This window comes from Aptenodytes patagonicus, chromosome 8 (genome assembly GCF_965638725.1).
Source record: "Aptenodytes patagonicus chromosome 8, bAptPat1.pri.cur, whole genome shotgun sequence".
In the NCBI taxonomy this organism is placed as follows: Eukaryota; Metazoa; Chordata; class Aves; order Sphenisciformes; family Spheniscidae; genus Aptenodytes; species Aptenodytes patagonicus.
Genome location: NC_134956.1, coordinates 20,550,414 through 20,566,706, shown reverse-complemented (window position 1 = coordinate 20,566,706; position 16,293 = coordinate 20,550,414). Strand labels below are relative to the sequence as shown.

General features: G+C 46.5%; 1 protein-coding gene across 1 annotated transcript in view; it reads left to right on the top strand.

The window, feature by feature from the left end:
- The first annotated feature begins 906 nt into the window (after window positions 1-906).
- RYBP (RING1 and YY1 binding protein) overlaps window positions 907-16,293 on the top strand; it is a 45,884-nt gene continuing 30,497 nt past the window's right edge. The window contains exons 1-2 of the mRNA XM_076346655.1: window positions 907-1,095; window positions 2,015-2,140. Of these exons, the coding sequence (XP_076202770.1) occupies window positions 1,064-1,095; window positions 2,015-2,140 (158 nt within the window). The 5' untranslated portion in view covers window positions 907-1,063. The remainder of the gene's footprint in view (window positions 1,096-2,014; window positions 2,141-16,293) is intronic.

The following is a 16,293-nucleotide window of genomic DNA, read 5'->3' as shown; positions in this document are numbered from 1 at the left end:
CTTTTTGGGAAATGTCGCTTTTTGCCACCTCGGGAGTTTTGCAGAACCACAGCTTGTGCTTTCGGTGGAGTTGATAGATCACTGAGGGATTGATGGGAACGTTTCTGGAAGACTACGGCAGTGCTGTCGGAACACCTTTGGCTCTGTACGGGCTAGTGACCTGACCCAAAGCAGAAAGGAAAGTCCTAAAGGTAGCAGCCGAGGTATTCGTGAAGGCACAGGGAGCCTGTGCCCGAGGAAAGGGCACGGAGCAGGAGTTTGCTCCCGGCTGCCCAACCCTACCGGGTAACTGCCAGCGCAGCCGCACGGCGGGGCGCGGCACAGTTTGGCCGCCCTTCCCCTCAGAGAGTGGGCCTACGCATCCCCCGTCCCCCGCTGACTGCCGCCGGTACCTGCTGCCCCTCCCGCCGCCCGGAGCCCGCTCCCGCCCCGCGGGCAGGACGGGGCCGCACGGCCGCTCTCTCGCCTCACGGGCTCCCGCCCGCAGCAGGCCCCGGCGGGGGCGCCGCCGGCCTCAGCCCCGCTCCCCCGGGGACGGGCAGGCGACGAGCCCTCTGAGGGGGAAGGGACGGGAAAGGAAGGGGCCACCCGCCACCGCCGGCTGAGAGGAGCCCGCCCTCCCGCTGCGGCGGGGTACCGGTGCAGGGGGCAGCGCCCGCGGCGCTGAGGGGAGGGAGGGAGGCGGCCCGAAGGGGCTCCCGGCCGGGGGCGGGGGGCCGCGGCGGGGCGGGACCCGCCGGGGAGGCGGCGCGGCGCGGGGGGCGCTCCCCGCTTTCCTCCCCGCCAGGGCTGGCGGCGGGGCCGCCCCCATTGGCCGCGGCGCGGCGGCGAGCTCCGCCCGCCGGAGCGGCGCGGCGCGGGGAGGGAGAGGAGGGAGGAGGAGGAGGAGGAGGGAGGGCGCCGGGCTGCGCTGCGCTGCTAGTCTGGAGCGGAGCCTGGCAGCGGCAGGAGCGGCGGCGCGGGGGTGAGGAGCAGCCAGAGCCTGCTGGACGGAGGCAGCCCCGTCCCCCTCCCCTCCCCCTCGCCTCTTTCTTTGTGCGCAGGGCAGGGGCGGCCCCGATCCATGGTCATGGGCGACAAGAAGAGCCCGACCAGGTGAGCGGGGGCGCGGGGGGCGCGGGGGCGGGCGGGGAGAGGCACCTAAGATGGAGGGAGCGCGGCGGGGGCCGTTCCTGCCTGCCCCTGCCCCGCCGGCGGCGGCGACGGCGGGCCCGGCTCGGCGCTGGCGCGGCGGGAGGGGATGGCGGTGGGTAGGCCCCTGGCTGGTAGTTGCGTGCGTGTGCTCCGCCGCGGGGGAAGGGGGGGCGCGGCGGCGAGGGGCTCCTAAGATGGAGGGAGCGCGCGGGGAGGGGGGCGGCGTGCCCGCGCCGCCCCGCCAGGTACGCGGGGGGCCGGGGCGGGGGGGCTGCGGGCGGGGAGGCAGGGAGGCAGGCTCCTAAGATGGAGGGAGCGTGGAAGGGCAGGAGGAGGAGTGCCGGTGTCTCCCTGCCTGCCGCCGGTGCCAGGGCTGGTCTGGTGTGAGAGCAGCCATGGCGGCTCCGCTCGCTCGCACTCCCGCTCCGCGCACTCGCTGCTCCCAGACAAAGGGAGGTTTAACAAGGTGGAGGAGGGAACGCGCCTCCCAGCCTTCAAACTCTCCCACCCTCCCTCCGAGGGAGGGGGGCGGCCCCCGCCGCGGTGCGGGGGGCGCCGGGGGACGCGGCCGGCCCGGCCCGGCTGGATTCAGCCCGGCCCGGCCCGGCTGGGCCCTCCCGCGGCGCGGGGCCGGGGGCGGAGCGCGGCGCCGCACCGCACCTCTCCGGGCGCCGGCCACGGTAGGTGTTTGTCGGCTGTTCCCGGGCGCGGGGGGAGAGCGGCGGTGAGAGCAGGCGCTGGGTTTCGGGGCTCTGTAACATGGTTTCTCATGTGTGTGTTTTCTTTCTTTCCTTCTCCTCTCCCTCCTCCTCCTCCCCAAACACACACGTACACACACACACACACACACACGCTTCCCCTCTCCCTCCCCCTCCTCAAGGCCGAAAAGGCAAGCCAAACCTGCAGCTGACGAAGGCTTTTGGGATTGTAGTGTGTGCACCTTCAGGAACAGCGCCGAAGCCTTCAAATGCAGCATCTGCGATGTCAGGAAAGGCACCTCCACAAGGTACGTCCGCACCTTTCGACCTGGCTTTCACTCCGTGCTGGGCTGCGCCGACTTGTTGATTTTTTTTCCGCTCTTGCCCGGATATCGGCTGGTTGCATCCCCCTTCCCCCTGATGCAGTCCCTCTGTCCATGTTCAAAAGCTTGTGGATTTTAAAAATTCTCTTTCAAGCACTTAATTAGAGCTGGAAGACACGTTTCGTGGATGTGGCAGCGACCTGAATCTTTTTGTTGTTCTGTGCTTTTTTGTCGCTGATGTACGGAGGACCTCTTGAAGATCCGCAGGCAGCCAGAAACGTTCTGACTGTGGTTTGGGGCAGACGGTTTTCTGTGGTTTGGGTGGAGATTTACGTGTGTTTTCTACAGGAGTAGAAACGATTGAGGATTAGGGAGCGAGAAGGGAAACGGCTGAAACTAAAGCTGCCACGAGAACAACAACTCCCTAACTGAGATGTTGATCTCTTGGTGTCTGTTGTCATCCGAAAAGCATTGGCTTTGTGCTCAGTGTGGGAATGGTGCGGATTTCTGAAAGCTGCCAGGTCTCTCTGATTGCCTTGCGCAGAGTAACTGTGAAAGTCTTTATGAGATGGAGAAGATGACATTCAGTAGTTAATTTAATTAAAAAACCCCAAAACAACCAAAAACTTGCACTCTACCAGTTAACGGGTTCAGAAAGTTTGTCCTGGAAATACCAGTTGGCACTGAAACAGGCATGTGGTGCTTGGCTTTTTCTTTCTTCTTCTGATGTGTTCTACCATGTTGACTTCTGATTTTGTTCATATTGTGCCTTCCAAATGTGAGTTCCCATTGCTCTGCTCTGCCTAGGAAGTAGTCCGTAAGATTTCCATTGTGAAAGGCATCGTTTTCCTCCTTTGAGTGAAGCAGTGTATTGAGATGCTCGCTCTCATCAGCAGGCTGTTTGCATGACTTGGCTGTCTTGACTTGATTGACAAAGGAGGTGAAAGCGTGTTCGGTTGGTTATTGTTCGCACTGTGCTTTAGACAATGTGAAGTGCCTACATTTTTAATGGGGAGCATGCTTTTGGGCCATTGAAACTCTCTGAGTTACAGCAACAGTGCTGCAAGTGCTTCACTGTGTTTTCTGATGCACGTTGGTTACAAGTATCCCTATGCTTTTTACAAAATATACAGAGGTGTTGAACTTAAAACAATTTTAAATAGCGTAGTTATAGCATTGAATAAGGTCGAGCTTTTGGGACAGTAGTGTTCTGTATGCACCTAGAGCTGATTCTTCACTCATTTTGTTCAATCTTATGTTGTCATGCAACTAAACCTTCACAGCATGCTTGATTTCTGTGGTTTTCTGTTTCCTTGGCTTCCCTGTTGGCTAAGGTGAAACATGTTGATCCTGCAGTCGCCTGGTATTTAACTGTGCTACTACAGCGCGTAGCCTTGCAGTCACCGGGAGTTCTCACAGCGTCACGTCAAGCATGTGCATGGGTGTTTGTAGGAGGAGAGTCTTAATGAGATATAAGAGCCCATATGGGTTGTATCTTGTATCAGACTCGATCATTTTCATTTGGCCACCATGCTGATGTTCATTTTGAGAGCAGCAGCTTTGTCTCCTATGCCCTTACTTTTTTTTTTTTAATGATAATTTTCAAACTGTTTGAGGTAGTAGGATGTTTTGTCTTTTAAAGGACTCTTAAGAGGGATAGCAGTTGGTGATTTCAGGTTAAGAGCTGTAGCCTTACTTGCAGATGTGATCCTCGGGTCTAGAACGTTGTACTTCTGTTTAGCTTTTAATGGACCCTTATGAATGGCTTCTAATTTTAATTCATTTAATTCATCAGTTTTCTATTCATTTTTGCTGCTTTTTAAATTGCTTTTGTTTGTAGAATTTGAGAAAGTATTTAAAATATTCAATGGACCATCATGTCGTCTTGCATATTTATATCATTTATGAATAAATATAACTGAAAGCAGGAGTGATTGAATGTTGTGAGTGAATGTCATATATCGAGAAGACCTGGGAGGTCAGAGTTCTTTGTTGTGGTATTGCTTTGAGTGTTACAGTATGTGACGTACAAGTCGATGCCGGGGAAATTCTTCAGAATTTTTTAAATAAATGACTGATGTAAAGATACTTAACGAGTTACGATTGATAATTTGTTACTTGAAATACAAGGTGTCTGATGAGCTTGACTTTTAAGTTGCAATTTGACAAGTTGATGACACTTTTCCATATTTAAAACTGCCTTGCTTCATTAGGGCTTACTTCAATAACACCTACCGGAAATTTATCAAACTCGCTTTTTAAAAAAAACTCAACAAAGTAGTGAAAGACAGACATCATAGATGTGGTGAGGCAACTGGTTTTCATCAAATTATTGTGTGCACTTACAGTATGCCTAGTTTTTTTATTAAGATCTGGTATGACTTATTCCCCCCCCCCCCTTTCCACTGTGAAGCCAGTTATTTGCTGTAGAATTTACTTTGGCTGATAAATATTCTCTGATTTGAGAACTAGTTAGGACGTTAGCTAATTCTCACCGTGTGTATATTTTTTCAGACTCGATATAATCTGTTGGTGTGTGGGAGGGGTGGCTGGCAGCAGTTAGAAGTTTTACTTTCTCAGATCCAACTATCGCCTTTCCGTAGGATCTCATAAAAGGAGCTTCAAACACAGTTTTAGAGTTGTGTGCCAAGTCAAAATCACTGTAGATGCTAAACAGTTAAATTGCACCTGAATACTCTTTCAGGTGCTGTTTATAAATATTTCAGTTGCACTTTTAAATAAAAATGAGGTCAAATCCATCTCAAGAGAATTGGGAGTTGTCGTGCAAAGATTACATTAAACCTGTAGTACTTACTTGAATACTGGATTTGTTACAGTATGTCACTAACTCCCTTTCCTCAACTTTATTCTTGCTATTTTATGGTTAAACTTTATTATGCTCTATTTAGGCAAGTATGTTGAGTTTTTCTACAGTTTTCCTTCTGTGAGGATCATGACAAAGATATAAGCTATATTCAACACAACATTTGGTTGGGCGAGACAATGATTTAACTGGCTAGCTTGGGAGTGAGCAGTGGTAATGTGTTTGCTGGGGTGTACAATACTTTTTCTTTCCCGGAGATTTTTGTATTGGTGCAATGATGCAGGGAACTGGTGCTGGCCACCGCTTCCACTTGCGTCCTGTGGTTCTTCTGGTGGTTTGCACTGGTGTGGCCCCACCAGCTCCTGCACACAAGAGGAGGCTTGAATTAAAACTTCTGCCGGGAAGTCTGCTCTACAGACATACGTTCCCTTCCAATATCCATTACTTCTTCAAATGCGGAAGGAAAGTTTATTTTGGATTTCCAAGGAATATGAGGGCAGAATTTGGCCTTGTATTTCCCGTTATGGGGAGCTGTGTGTTCCTATTTGAGGGTAGACGATGCTTCCATTTGTTTTTCTTAATGGTATTCTTGCCCCTCTTCCCCTTTGGTTCTCTGATGGTTTCCGTATGTTGTGTTCCTGTACACCTCTTCTTGTAGCTTCCTCTCTCCTCCCAGGCACGGCCGCGCAGACTGTTTCTGTGTGAGATTGCTTTCAGACATAATTGTGAAGGAGAATATTCCCCCCTCCCTCTGATTTCAGAGGTAGTTACTATTTCCTGAATCTTTCCTTTTGGATAAACAGGCAAGCAATGCAATGTGATAGAGCTGCTCTGATGTCAATTTTTCTCTAACTTTAGGATAAGTGCTTTTCTTGTCCGAACTTCACATCCTCTATCATGAATTGATTACAGAGAAATGCACTAAAAAAAGTCAGTGGAAGATGAGAGAGCAAGAACTGGATGTCTGACATGCAAATTAACAAAACAACGGGACTTTTTAGTACGAAATTAACAAGTTGTAGTGTGTATGTCCTCTGCAAGGCATGCACTTAGTAAGCATTTCTGTTGTATTTGTTGCTAAAACCTGTATGCCTAAAGTGCATGGTTTGGAGTTTGCATCAAGTGATTCAAACATATGTTTCATTGTGGAGTGCTCAAGGAGCATATGTCAGTAGTGCTTCACTCTGCCATCCTTACTTTTGAGGGGAGGCCGAGCTGAAACTATTCATCATAATTTCAAAATTACTTTCCTCTTGTGTAGAACAGGTGTCTCAGATAGATACTGGCCTTTGTTCCCCTTCAGTTCTCCAGAAAATTCCTTTGCACGTTTGCAGGATCTAAGCTAGCACCTTGAAGGATGTAAACTACTGTCCGTGTCACCATTGGAAAAAAGTGTTCTCTTGTTCTGCATCCAAGCTGGGCTGACCAGAATAGACACCAGATAGTCCTGCTATTCCTGGAATGAGGAATCAGGCTCATGATCCTGACCTCCATACAACTAATACATGCCCTGCTTATTTGCCATGTATTTGCAGGACTGTTCTTCTAAAAATGCTTGCTTTGGCATGTAGCTGTGGTGTAGGTTGGAAGCAAAGTGGTTTCATTCAGTTCTTTCAAGTTAAATAGCTTTCACCTGCATTAAGGTGGGTTTTATTTAGTGTCATAGCTGGCCTTTAAGTGGCTTATTTTCTATAAAAATGGAGTATGTGACTCGTCTGGAAAAAGCTGTTGTGGAAGGAATGTTGGTGCCTTTACTCTGGAATATTTGTTTTATTAATTGGCCGTTTAGATCTGTGGTTAAATCATCCCTATTTTTCCCCGTTGATGGCTGAAGTTAAATGGCAGTTGGATCAGGTGGAGCGGAGCGTGGTCTGTACCAGCCTGGAGCTGTGCCAGTGCTCCACGGGGCCATCTAGATCCTGCAGATGTGCCCCCTCGGGGACTGCTTTGTTGGTAATGGATGGGAGCAGCGTAATTCTGCCTAGGTGGTTTTGAGTGCTGGAATGCACGATACCTATTTGCAAAATGTTTGCCCACATGCAAGGAGTTCTTCAGACCTTTATTGTCTTGTACCTTGTTTACCAGCACTGTCTAAAAGTAATTAGCTGTTACTTTCTGAATTTGTAGATGAGGAGCACTTTTGCTAGGTCTGGCAAACCCACCAGGGCATGGGAGCTAAGGACAAGAGGAGCCTTTTGCAAACCTGGCACTTCAAGACAATGCTGCTGATGGTTGGCAGCAAGCCCCGAATTCTGGGCTGTGGTTTGACAATACACTAAGTTTGACTTCATGACTCGTATTGCTGGACCCCAGGTGCCTCAGCCACGTGGCTTGGGGTATTGATCCATTATAAACGGACTACTGGTACAGATTCATGCTACACCTTTTTTAACTAGCATGGAGTTAGTCTGTGAGACTTCATCTGAGCAGATGAAGCTGTTCGGCTTCAGATCAGCTGTTATCTGTCATCCTGGTGCAAGCGTAACACTGGCATAAGATCTGCATCTTGTACTTCGGCTGTTTGAAGGAAATAAGAGTTATGTCCTGATTTGCTCTTTGCTAGTGTTTGGCTCTGGCATTAATGATCTCATTACCATCACCCCAGGATTTCTCTTGGGTCTCAGCACTGCTGGGAAATCATTCTCAGCAGGGAGGATCCTCAGTATTGATGTGCAGCACCTTGGCAATACCCCTTTGCTATGGTTGCCAAATTTGGGTGCCTGAAGTGCTGTAGGTGACAAACACAGCAGGTACTGTGGTGGCTGCTGTGACTCACTTTGCTTCAATCACTTGGATAGGATCTTATTAAGGAATAATGGCTATACCTGTTGTGGTGCTTTTTTATTAGGGGGGAAAAAAAAGCCTTTATGTTAAACAACATAGTAAAATCTGTGTTACAGTTTCCATGTAGATTACCCATTTGGGTTAAATGATTGTGGATGGTAGGGTTTAAAGATCGATCTCTGATTTCTGTTGGAGACTGTATAAAGGTCTAATAGATAAATTGCGACACTGAGTGTGTTAGTCTATCACTGATAATATGCAGCATGGATATTATTCATTTTTCTCTTCCTCCATAGACTGCTTTTTTGGGAGACAGGAATCTAAATCAAAGTATGTATGTGTGTGTAGGAGGAGAGGGCATGTAACTTTCTTTTATTGCTGTAAACAGACGTTGCATCCACTGGGATACTGGCCCTCGCTCTCAGCAGGTCCTCGTGGGGAACTGGTAGGCAGAGGAATGCCGAGCAACTTTCTCTGCATGCCTTTCTTAATTGCCCTGATTGTTTCATGTTCCCATCAGCTGGCTGTGGAGGGGCTGCTGCATTTGCATGATTTGCCTGTGTATTTGCACACTGATGTGGGTTCATCTAATAAGTGGAACCTTGTATGAACTGGAAATAGAAAAATGTCTGTGCGGTGTTGACTGGCACAATAGCTGGGAGGAGGGAGGTGGTGGATGCGAAGCGTGGTACTCTGCGGCCACCCTCGGCTCCTGCGGGATCTTGGCTGACTGTCCTCTGCTGCCTGTTAGCGTTCCCCAGCAGCTCGTAGTGCTGTGGGGCTCTGTTTTGGCTGAACTGTTAGGTCCCTGAAAGCAACGCGTGGGACCCAAGACCAATGAGGGTTGATGGTTGGCAGGTAACGTGCTGTGGGCTGGATGGGTTATTTTGGCTGGCCACATCCAGCTTCTGTGCTATATAGCCTGGATACCCCTGCTGTAACTCCAGGATGATCATGAATCAGGTGTCACTTTTACTCTGGCTGCTGCGAGACCCGCTTTGCGTTAGCAACGTGAATTAAACAGCTTTGCTGTTGGTAGGCTCACCGTTCCTTGCTGTGGTGCTGCTCCTTTTCTTCCTGCTCTGTCAGGCTTGAACGAGCAGACAGGTTCTTCCAGGGTCCCTTGGTGGGAAACACAGAAGTTCACGGCACTTCTGGAGAGTCCTGCCGGTGTGCAGGAATATGGCAGCAGGGTGAGAGATGCGGCTTGCAGAGTGCTCCTGCATTAGGCAAAGGATGTGCTCTGCTTGTCCTTTATTATGTGCATCTCTCCTTGTGTAATTCTTATGAAGAAACCCACTGACCTATTTTGTGGTATTTTGGGTGGTTCTGTAGGTTAGTAGGTTTCAGTCCCACAATGTAGGTCACTCACAAGGTGCGCTGGAGTTTCGTAACACGTAGCTCTGACCTGAAATAAGATTCATACAAACTCTCTGTGGCTGCGTCTTGCAGCTGCACATCTCTCTTTGCACTGGCGTCCTTCTTCACAAGGTAAAAGGAGAAATCTGGGTGCTTCCAGAGCAAGGGGTCTTACAGGAGGGTTTGTGAGGCTTTATTTAAAGCGTGCATGTTTCAGACAGGTAAGGGCAAATTACCGTCATTGCCACTTCATGTTTATTAAGGACACGGCAAAAAAAGCAGACCACAAATACTGAGTAACCCGTACATGCTACCCTAGGCAGATGTCCAGGATTACACAATATGACAGAAATAATGTGGAAATGCCTCCATTACATTTATGTAAGCTCCTTTTACAGCTGACACATGCTAAATACATTGATTGTCTCTTTGTGAGACAGATTTTCTTTACATCAACGAGAGCTCCTTTCACACTTTTTGGGTACATCCGGAGGTACGACCAAATCCTTAACATCGCTCTTCCCATAAGCCAGCTATTAATTAGGAGCATGTTCTTTGTAGCAGAGTGCTAATTGGTACATCAACAAATTCACTGCCTGTTAAACATGGGAAAGATTGTAATTCTGACTGGCTCAAATATAAATGAGAGGGAAGAGCATCGCTTCTCCTTGCTGGTTTAGCGGGTTTTGTTTGACTGTTCAGTAGCTCTTTGTCTTCAGTCAGGTGAATCTCAACTCCTTCCTAGAAAAAACAGAACTAACTGGCTAAAACTGGGCATTGTTTTGATAGTATTTTATTGTTGAAGTGCTGCCTGTGTTTCTGAAAGTTAAAAGTACACCCACAGCCAATCTTCTGTTAAGTAATATTGGAAATGCATGAGAAAAAGGGGTTGTAGAGATCTGAAGTATGGATCGTGAAACCAGGAGGCCTGATTTTGAACTGTATGTGGTCTTATTTGAGATACTGGCCTGAGATTGTGGAGTAACCCCCTGTGCTACAAAGATCAAAATACTAAAAAATTGTAATTATGTTCTTTACCACAGAAGTCTTGTAATAGTCAAATTGATTTTAACCTTCTGACTGATAAACATTTTGAAGCATACATTTTACGGTAATTTGCTGAGAGCTGAAACGTTCCACATTTAAGTAAGCACAGTGTATGCTTTATGTCAGTTGCTGTATGGAGGTGCAAACTTCCAGAAACTGTATTTACAACGTATGTGGGAATATGTTCAGGAGTTCTAGAAACTTTAGTTTGAGGATCTTACTAGATTGGTTGTCTTTAAATAAAATGGAAGCAAAACAAGTTAGTTTTGGATTCTCTTTAGGGGTAAACAAGGGATAAATGTTTGGACATGTTTTCTCAAGCAGATTGTTCTCCGGGACTTCAGAGTTACAATGGATTGCTTGTAACATGCAGAGGTGCTAAATGAGACAAAATATCTTGCCTGAGATAAAGCTATCTTCTTCAGACATATATTGTTGAGTAGACGGACATGAGACTGATTATAATCTGAAATATTTTTCATGAACTAAATTATTTTTGTGCAGGTGGAACTATGTCTGGGTAATTCATGTGCAACTTAAAATGGTCGAATTGGGGAGGTGGACGGAGGATGTAGAAGTACTAGGATTTGGTAGCTTCAGTGATGTTGCAAAGTTGATCAGAACGCTTCCTGGTGAGCGTTGAGCATGGGTTACCCCCTGTGCCCTGGTCCCGCTCCTGAATGTGCAGCATTTTTTGAATTAAAGGGGTTGTTCTTAATTGAATAGGATTACTCCCTGTTTTAAATTTTATTGTCTGTGTACTAATTAAATACATGGAAGGATTCGTATTTTCTTTCACTTGTATTCGCAGGTGTCACTGGGGATAGTATGATGTTGGTGTGATTTAAGCCTGTGTAAAAGAGGCTGGAATTCACCCTTTAGCAAATCAGCTAGCTAAATATCCTCGAGTTGCCATTCTTTAATCTGTATGGCTGTATTCACTGTCTGTGTTTTAATTTGACCAAGAAATTTATGTCTATGGTAGGTGTTTCATTCCTTTGTTTAAAAAAAAAAAAAAAAAATCTAGATTAGCAGAAGCGCATAGATCTTATTTGTCCTGGTTGGACAAAGCATGCATATATGTTCAGGTTGTTGGAAATGTGTGTTTCTGCTGAAACATTTGGCTCTAATTATGTATCTTGGAGCTCTTAGCTTGAAAGTGCTTTCACTGTTTTTTCGGAAGTGGTACTGAGCACTTTCTCTTCCTGAGATGAGATTTCGGTGAGAGAGGCAATACATTGATGGACGATGGCCCTGTGATGGAGTCAATCAGCCAGTGCAGTCATTTGTCTCCTGGGGATACAGGGTAGAGCACATCATTAGCAGCAGAAGGGGAGGCTTTCCCCTGTAATGCTAATAGGGCGAGGAAGCTCGGGTTGGTGCTGGTGCCTGTTTGTTGCTATTGCTCAGTTATTACAGGTGCCTTATGGAGAAACAAAACGGTTTTCATTTGTTATCTGTAACAGTCATGGGTGTGGATCAATTTAACAAAAATATTTAATAAGCTCTAGGAAATGTTTCCAGTTCAGCGTGGTATTAGCAAGTGTAAACCTGTATTGCCTAAAACTGCTTGTCATAGAAATGGTGAATTATTTTGGGGGAATCGTGTGTTTTATTGGTTTTATACACAAATAGCTTGACTTGTGTAGGAAAGACTGGCAGCTGCCCAATGCCAGCATGGGATTCGAAGGACGGTGTGTCTTAATTGGAGGAGAAATGTTGAAAGTGAAGCTGGTGGGTTGCAGAAGTTACTCTAATAGTGTCTGATGGCATTGGGTTTCCATCACAGCAAAAGGCAAAGCATGTGGTAGCGATGGCGGGTGGCTTGTCCGAGGGACGGCTGGGTGGCGCACTGCTGTGCGGCAACAGTAATGACTTAGCTGAAAGGTAGCTCGGTGTGCTCCAGGTGGTGGGCATCATCCAGCTCTGCCCAGGAGGACGAGTTAACCTGCAAGTGACTGTTCCTCTATGGCTGCTTTGCTCCTTTTGGGGCTCTTGCCTCTCGGCGGAGGTGGTGTAGCTGTGGTCCCGTCAGGAACAAGCATGGGCTTGCACCGGGGTGGGCAGGAGCACTCTGATTATGTGATACGGGGCTGCAAACCTTGCATAAGCAGTACCTTGGTGTTCAGAGATGGTTAATTCCCATGTGACAGACAATGAAACTATAAATGTTGGCAGAAAAGCATTATTCTGGATGGCTGGTGGGTGTTTCAGTGTACCTGCCAGTGCTGCGAGTGGGGAGGTGGCACCCAGGGCACTGCTTGTTGTGGGGACTTCCCCCCAACTTGTAACTCGCTGTGACTCTGGACAGTTAGTGACTCACGTGCGTAGGTTTAACTGTCTGTAAAGCAAATGTAGTAAGAAATCCCTACCACATATGGCCTATAGGAGGTAAAGTTAATTTTTGGAAAACGCTTTGAAGTTCTGAAATGTCTCCTCAAAAACTGCACATGAAGTCAGACTTAAAAAACAATGTTTATCTTCCTTTCTCTGAACTGTATAGATAATCGTTGAAAAATAAGAGCAAGGGCAGCAAGAAAGCAAATGATGATACAGCTGCTGGAACAGCGTGGTGGGTAGACTTTGTACGCTCTGTTTCACTGTCACGTACAGCGATGTCTTTGTTCCTAAAGCACCGATGGAATGGCACAGCTGTGTGCTGCATGGGTGCTAAAGGCATGGGATTGTTAGAGTTGCACAATTTTACATGTGGGTTAGCAGAGTAAGGAACATGCCTCATCATGGGTATGGGAATACAGTACTCTGGCAGCAATTAAGAGTCATTAATTAGAAGTACTTATTACCGGATGTGACTCAAGTTAGTTGTAAGTTGCTTAACTTCTGAGGTCAAGAAGATCTAATGCATCCGAGATAAGTGTTATTAGTGTCCCTGGGACTGTGGGGCTATCCACAGGGATGGTCTGTAATACCAGAGCTCAAACTGTGAAATTTTGAGGTTCATTAAATGACTTGCTGACACTGACGGTTTCGCAGCACCTCTGCAAGCTGGGATCACGCATTTGCATTTAGAAATTTGGACCTATGACTAGGTTGCATCAGCTGGGAACGTACAAGTGTGTGCTGGGAATTTATGCTGTTGTGCTGAGAGTCACTCTTAATTCAGCCAGCATTCAAAGAAGTGATAGTGAAACTTTATCATAAACAAAAGCTTCCATGTCTGTATGAAGAGGATGACTTTTTCTTCCAATTACAAATTAACCAATCGATACAAAAATCAACAACAAACAGGGCGGTAGAACATCATGCCCGTGTGCCGCATACCTACTCTGTAAATGCATGGGAGATCACACCTTCATGTTCAGCGTATGCATTTATAAAGATGTAAAATGTGAGGACAGTCTCACCGCTTGTGCCTGGAACAGGCATTGCTTCTGCCAACGGCTAGGGCTTGTCAAGCAAGTAATGGAAAAAGGTCCGTAATAAGGTACCTGTTGCAATTCTGTGCTAGTTCTCAGGGTTTTTCCTAATGTGCAGGGAGAATGAAGGATAACGCCTACAAGTAGGTTGGTTTTATTTCCACCTCTTTGGTTTTTCCCCTTCTGCCTTTTTTTTGCATTGTAAGCCAGACTGACTTTCCCACTGGCCATCTGAATTCAAAGCTATGAAATTGTAAGCTATGTACTACACTTACTTGGTTTTAAAAGCCTGTCACAAGCATGAGTGGGTTTTTTTTTTTTTCTTCACACGAAGGCATATAGCGTAAGGAACAGGTTTACTTAGTCACGGGTGTGGGAATATGGACGCTGAAATTAGTTTAATAACAGTTGGTCGCTTTATTTCTGAGTGTGCTAGCATTTGCAAATCTGTCTTAGTTCGTCAGGTAGTTGATGCCTCTGGAGAACGTGACTTTTTGCTGTTTGCATTGATTTTTCTGAATCGTGTCCAAAGGCTGCAGAAGTCAGTGCAGCGCTTTGTCGTCAGCTGCAAGGGCTGGATCAGGCCTCTGAGACCGATGCATCCAGAACAAAGGGAATAAGTTGATGTGAAACTTAACACGGCTATCTTTTGTGATCTTGCTTTGTTCCAAGACTGTTCTTTTCCAGGGAGATTTTTTTAATAGATAAAAAAGAATTGAGAAATGACTTGTATTGTATAAAGCCCTAAATGAGACTCAGGGGGAGAACTTGGTCTGTGTCTGTGTAAGCGGAGGACTCCTCAGACAGTTTGTTGCTCTTGGTCGTCCTGGAGTGTCTAAAGTTTGAACAGGGGCTGAGACTGATAAAACTTTGGATCTGTTTTGTGTGTGGTTTTTTTTTTTAAAAGTGTCATAGATGGTGGCCAAACATTTTCTTGTTTTTAAGTGGAAAGAAATGAAATACCTAGAAAGTCCAACATCCTCAGCAAACTTTGCAGAGCTGTAGCTCTCAATGAGTCTCATCTGTCTAAAGTTTAGTCTTTCTACTGCCGACTGTATAAAATTCTTGATTTTGATCTTAGTGTACAAATATGCTAGTCCTCATATACCTGTGTACTCACTTGGATCAAAAAGATCATATTCCTTCTCCATGGAGTTCTATCCATGTCTTTGCTTATATAGCCGGCAGATTATTAGTAGGTAAGATGGGTCGATCATCAGTGGCTTGCTGCTTTTCCTCCCTGCTCTAGTTCAGAGTATTATCGTTAGCAGTTTTTAAAGTAAGGCTCCTCCTGGAAGAATTTCTGGCTTGAGGCAGAAGAAGTTTTCTTACCAGTTTTGAACTACTGGGACTATTGTGTTTTTGAAATCCTATTCATCGCTTCACAAAACTGTTACATCTTGAATCATGCATAGCCTGAAGAATATCCTGGGGGTAGGGAGACATAAATAATTGTTTAATTGGGCTGCTCTGTTGTGTAGCTTATATCATGTTGAGTATATGGAAAGGACTGATTTTATTTAGTGTTTTACTGTAACAATTCTCCGAGTCCTAAGCTGAGTGTTTATCTTAGTAAAATTTAATGTGGTGTTAAGCAAGACATGCAAATGTGGTTTGACTTAAGCTTTTAGTTTGTGAATAAAAATGTTGCAGATCTCCCACCTTTCAAACATTTGTTTCAAACTGAAGTCTTACAAGAAAAACAACATCCTATGGAAGGAAAAGAACTTTGTGATTAACACTGACAAATAGTTAATAACTATTTTTATATTTCATTAGATTTATGAAAAAAACATGTCTTCAGTGGTTGTTAGCAGAGATGGCAAAAATCTGAGTAGTACATCAACATTGTTTTAATTAAAAATACATTGATATTCTCCTAAAAATTCACTTTTGACATCCAGCTCTTAAGCTTAAAATGAATGTAAAACTTAGCTTTTTATACTCCAGGAAAATATGCTCTTGTGCTCAAAACATGCAGCAAAAGCAATCCCATGAAAATCAATTAGAATAATAGAGTACAGCCATTGCAAAATATCATTACAATAGTTAAGTAATTATCCCACTGCATGACTTTGCAAGAGGAATAAATAATGCATGCAGAATTGTGTTGGAGCTTGCAAGGAAGATTCGTGCTGGCAGAGTGGGTGGGAAGGGCAAAGGCAGAGCACGTGTCCGAGGAGGGGATCTGCTGGGTCCGGTAGCTGATGATGGAAACCTTTCAGTGCCTGTGATAACGAAGATGCAAGAGAGACCCAATTTTCTGTTTTCCTTACAGTTTCAAGATGGCCTTTGGGAAGAAATCTTCCTTTGCTCTGTTAGCACAGGTTGACTCCAGCTGCTTCTTGGAGCTGCCCAGCCGGTCCTGAGTGGGTGGAGTTGGGCTTTGGGGTGTGAGCACGGCCATCTTTTGGGAGGTCGCCTTTCGGAGTAGTGGAGCAGGTGTCCGGCTGGGGTCTAGCTGTGCCGTCGGAAGGGTGGAAAACCCCCCGAGATGGCACCGCATCAGGGTGCCGATCACAGCGGCTCACTGCCTTGTCTGGCACACTGCTCTTAACTTCTCTGTATTTCACCCACATTCTGTATTTTACCACTCTGTAGGTCTTGGCTGCTCCTTGTCTGCCGTTCGTTGGGCTGAGGAGAGCTACTGAGCCCATTAATGCAAGGCTTGGAGCCCCATCGGCGGTGTGTCCCAGGCTCTGACCGAGCTGTGAGTCTGGTCAGCAGGAATATTGGCTGGTTTTTCA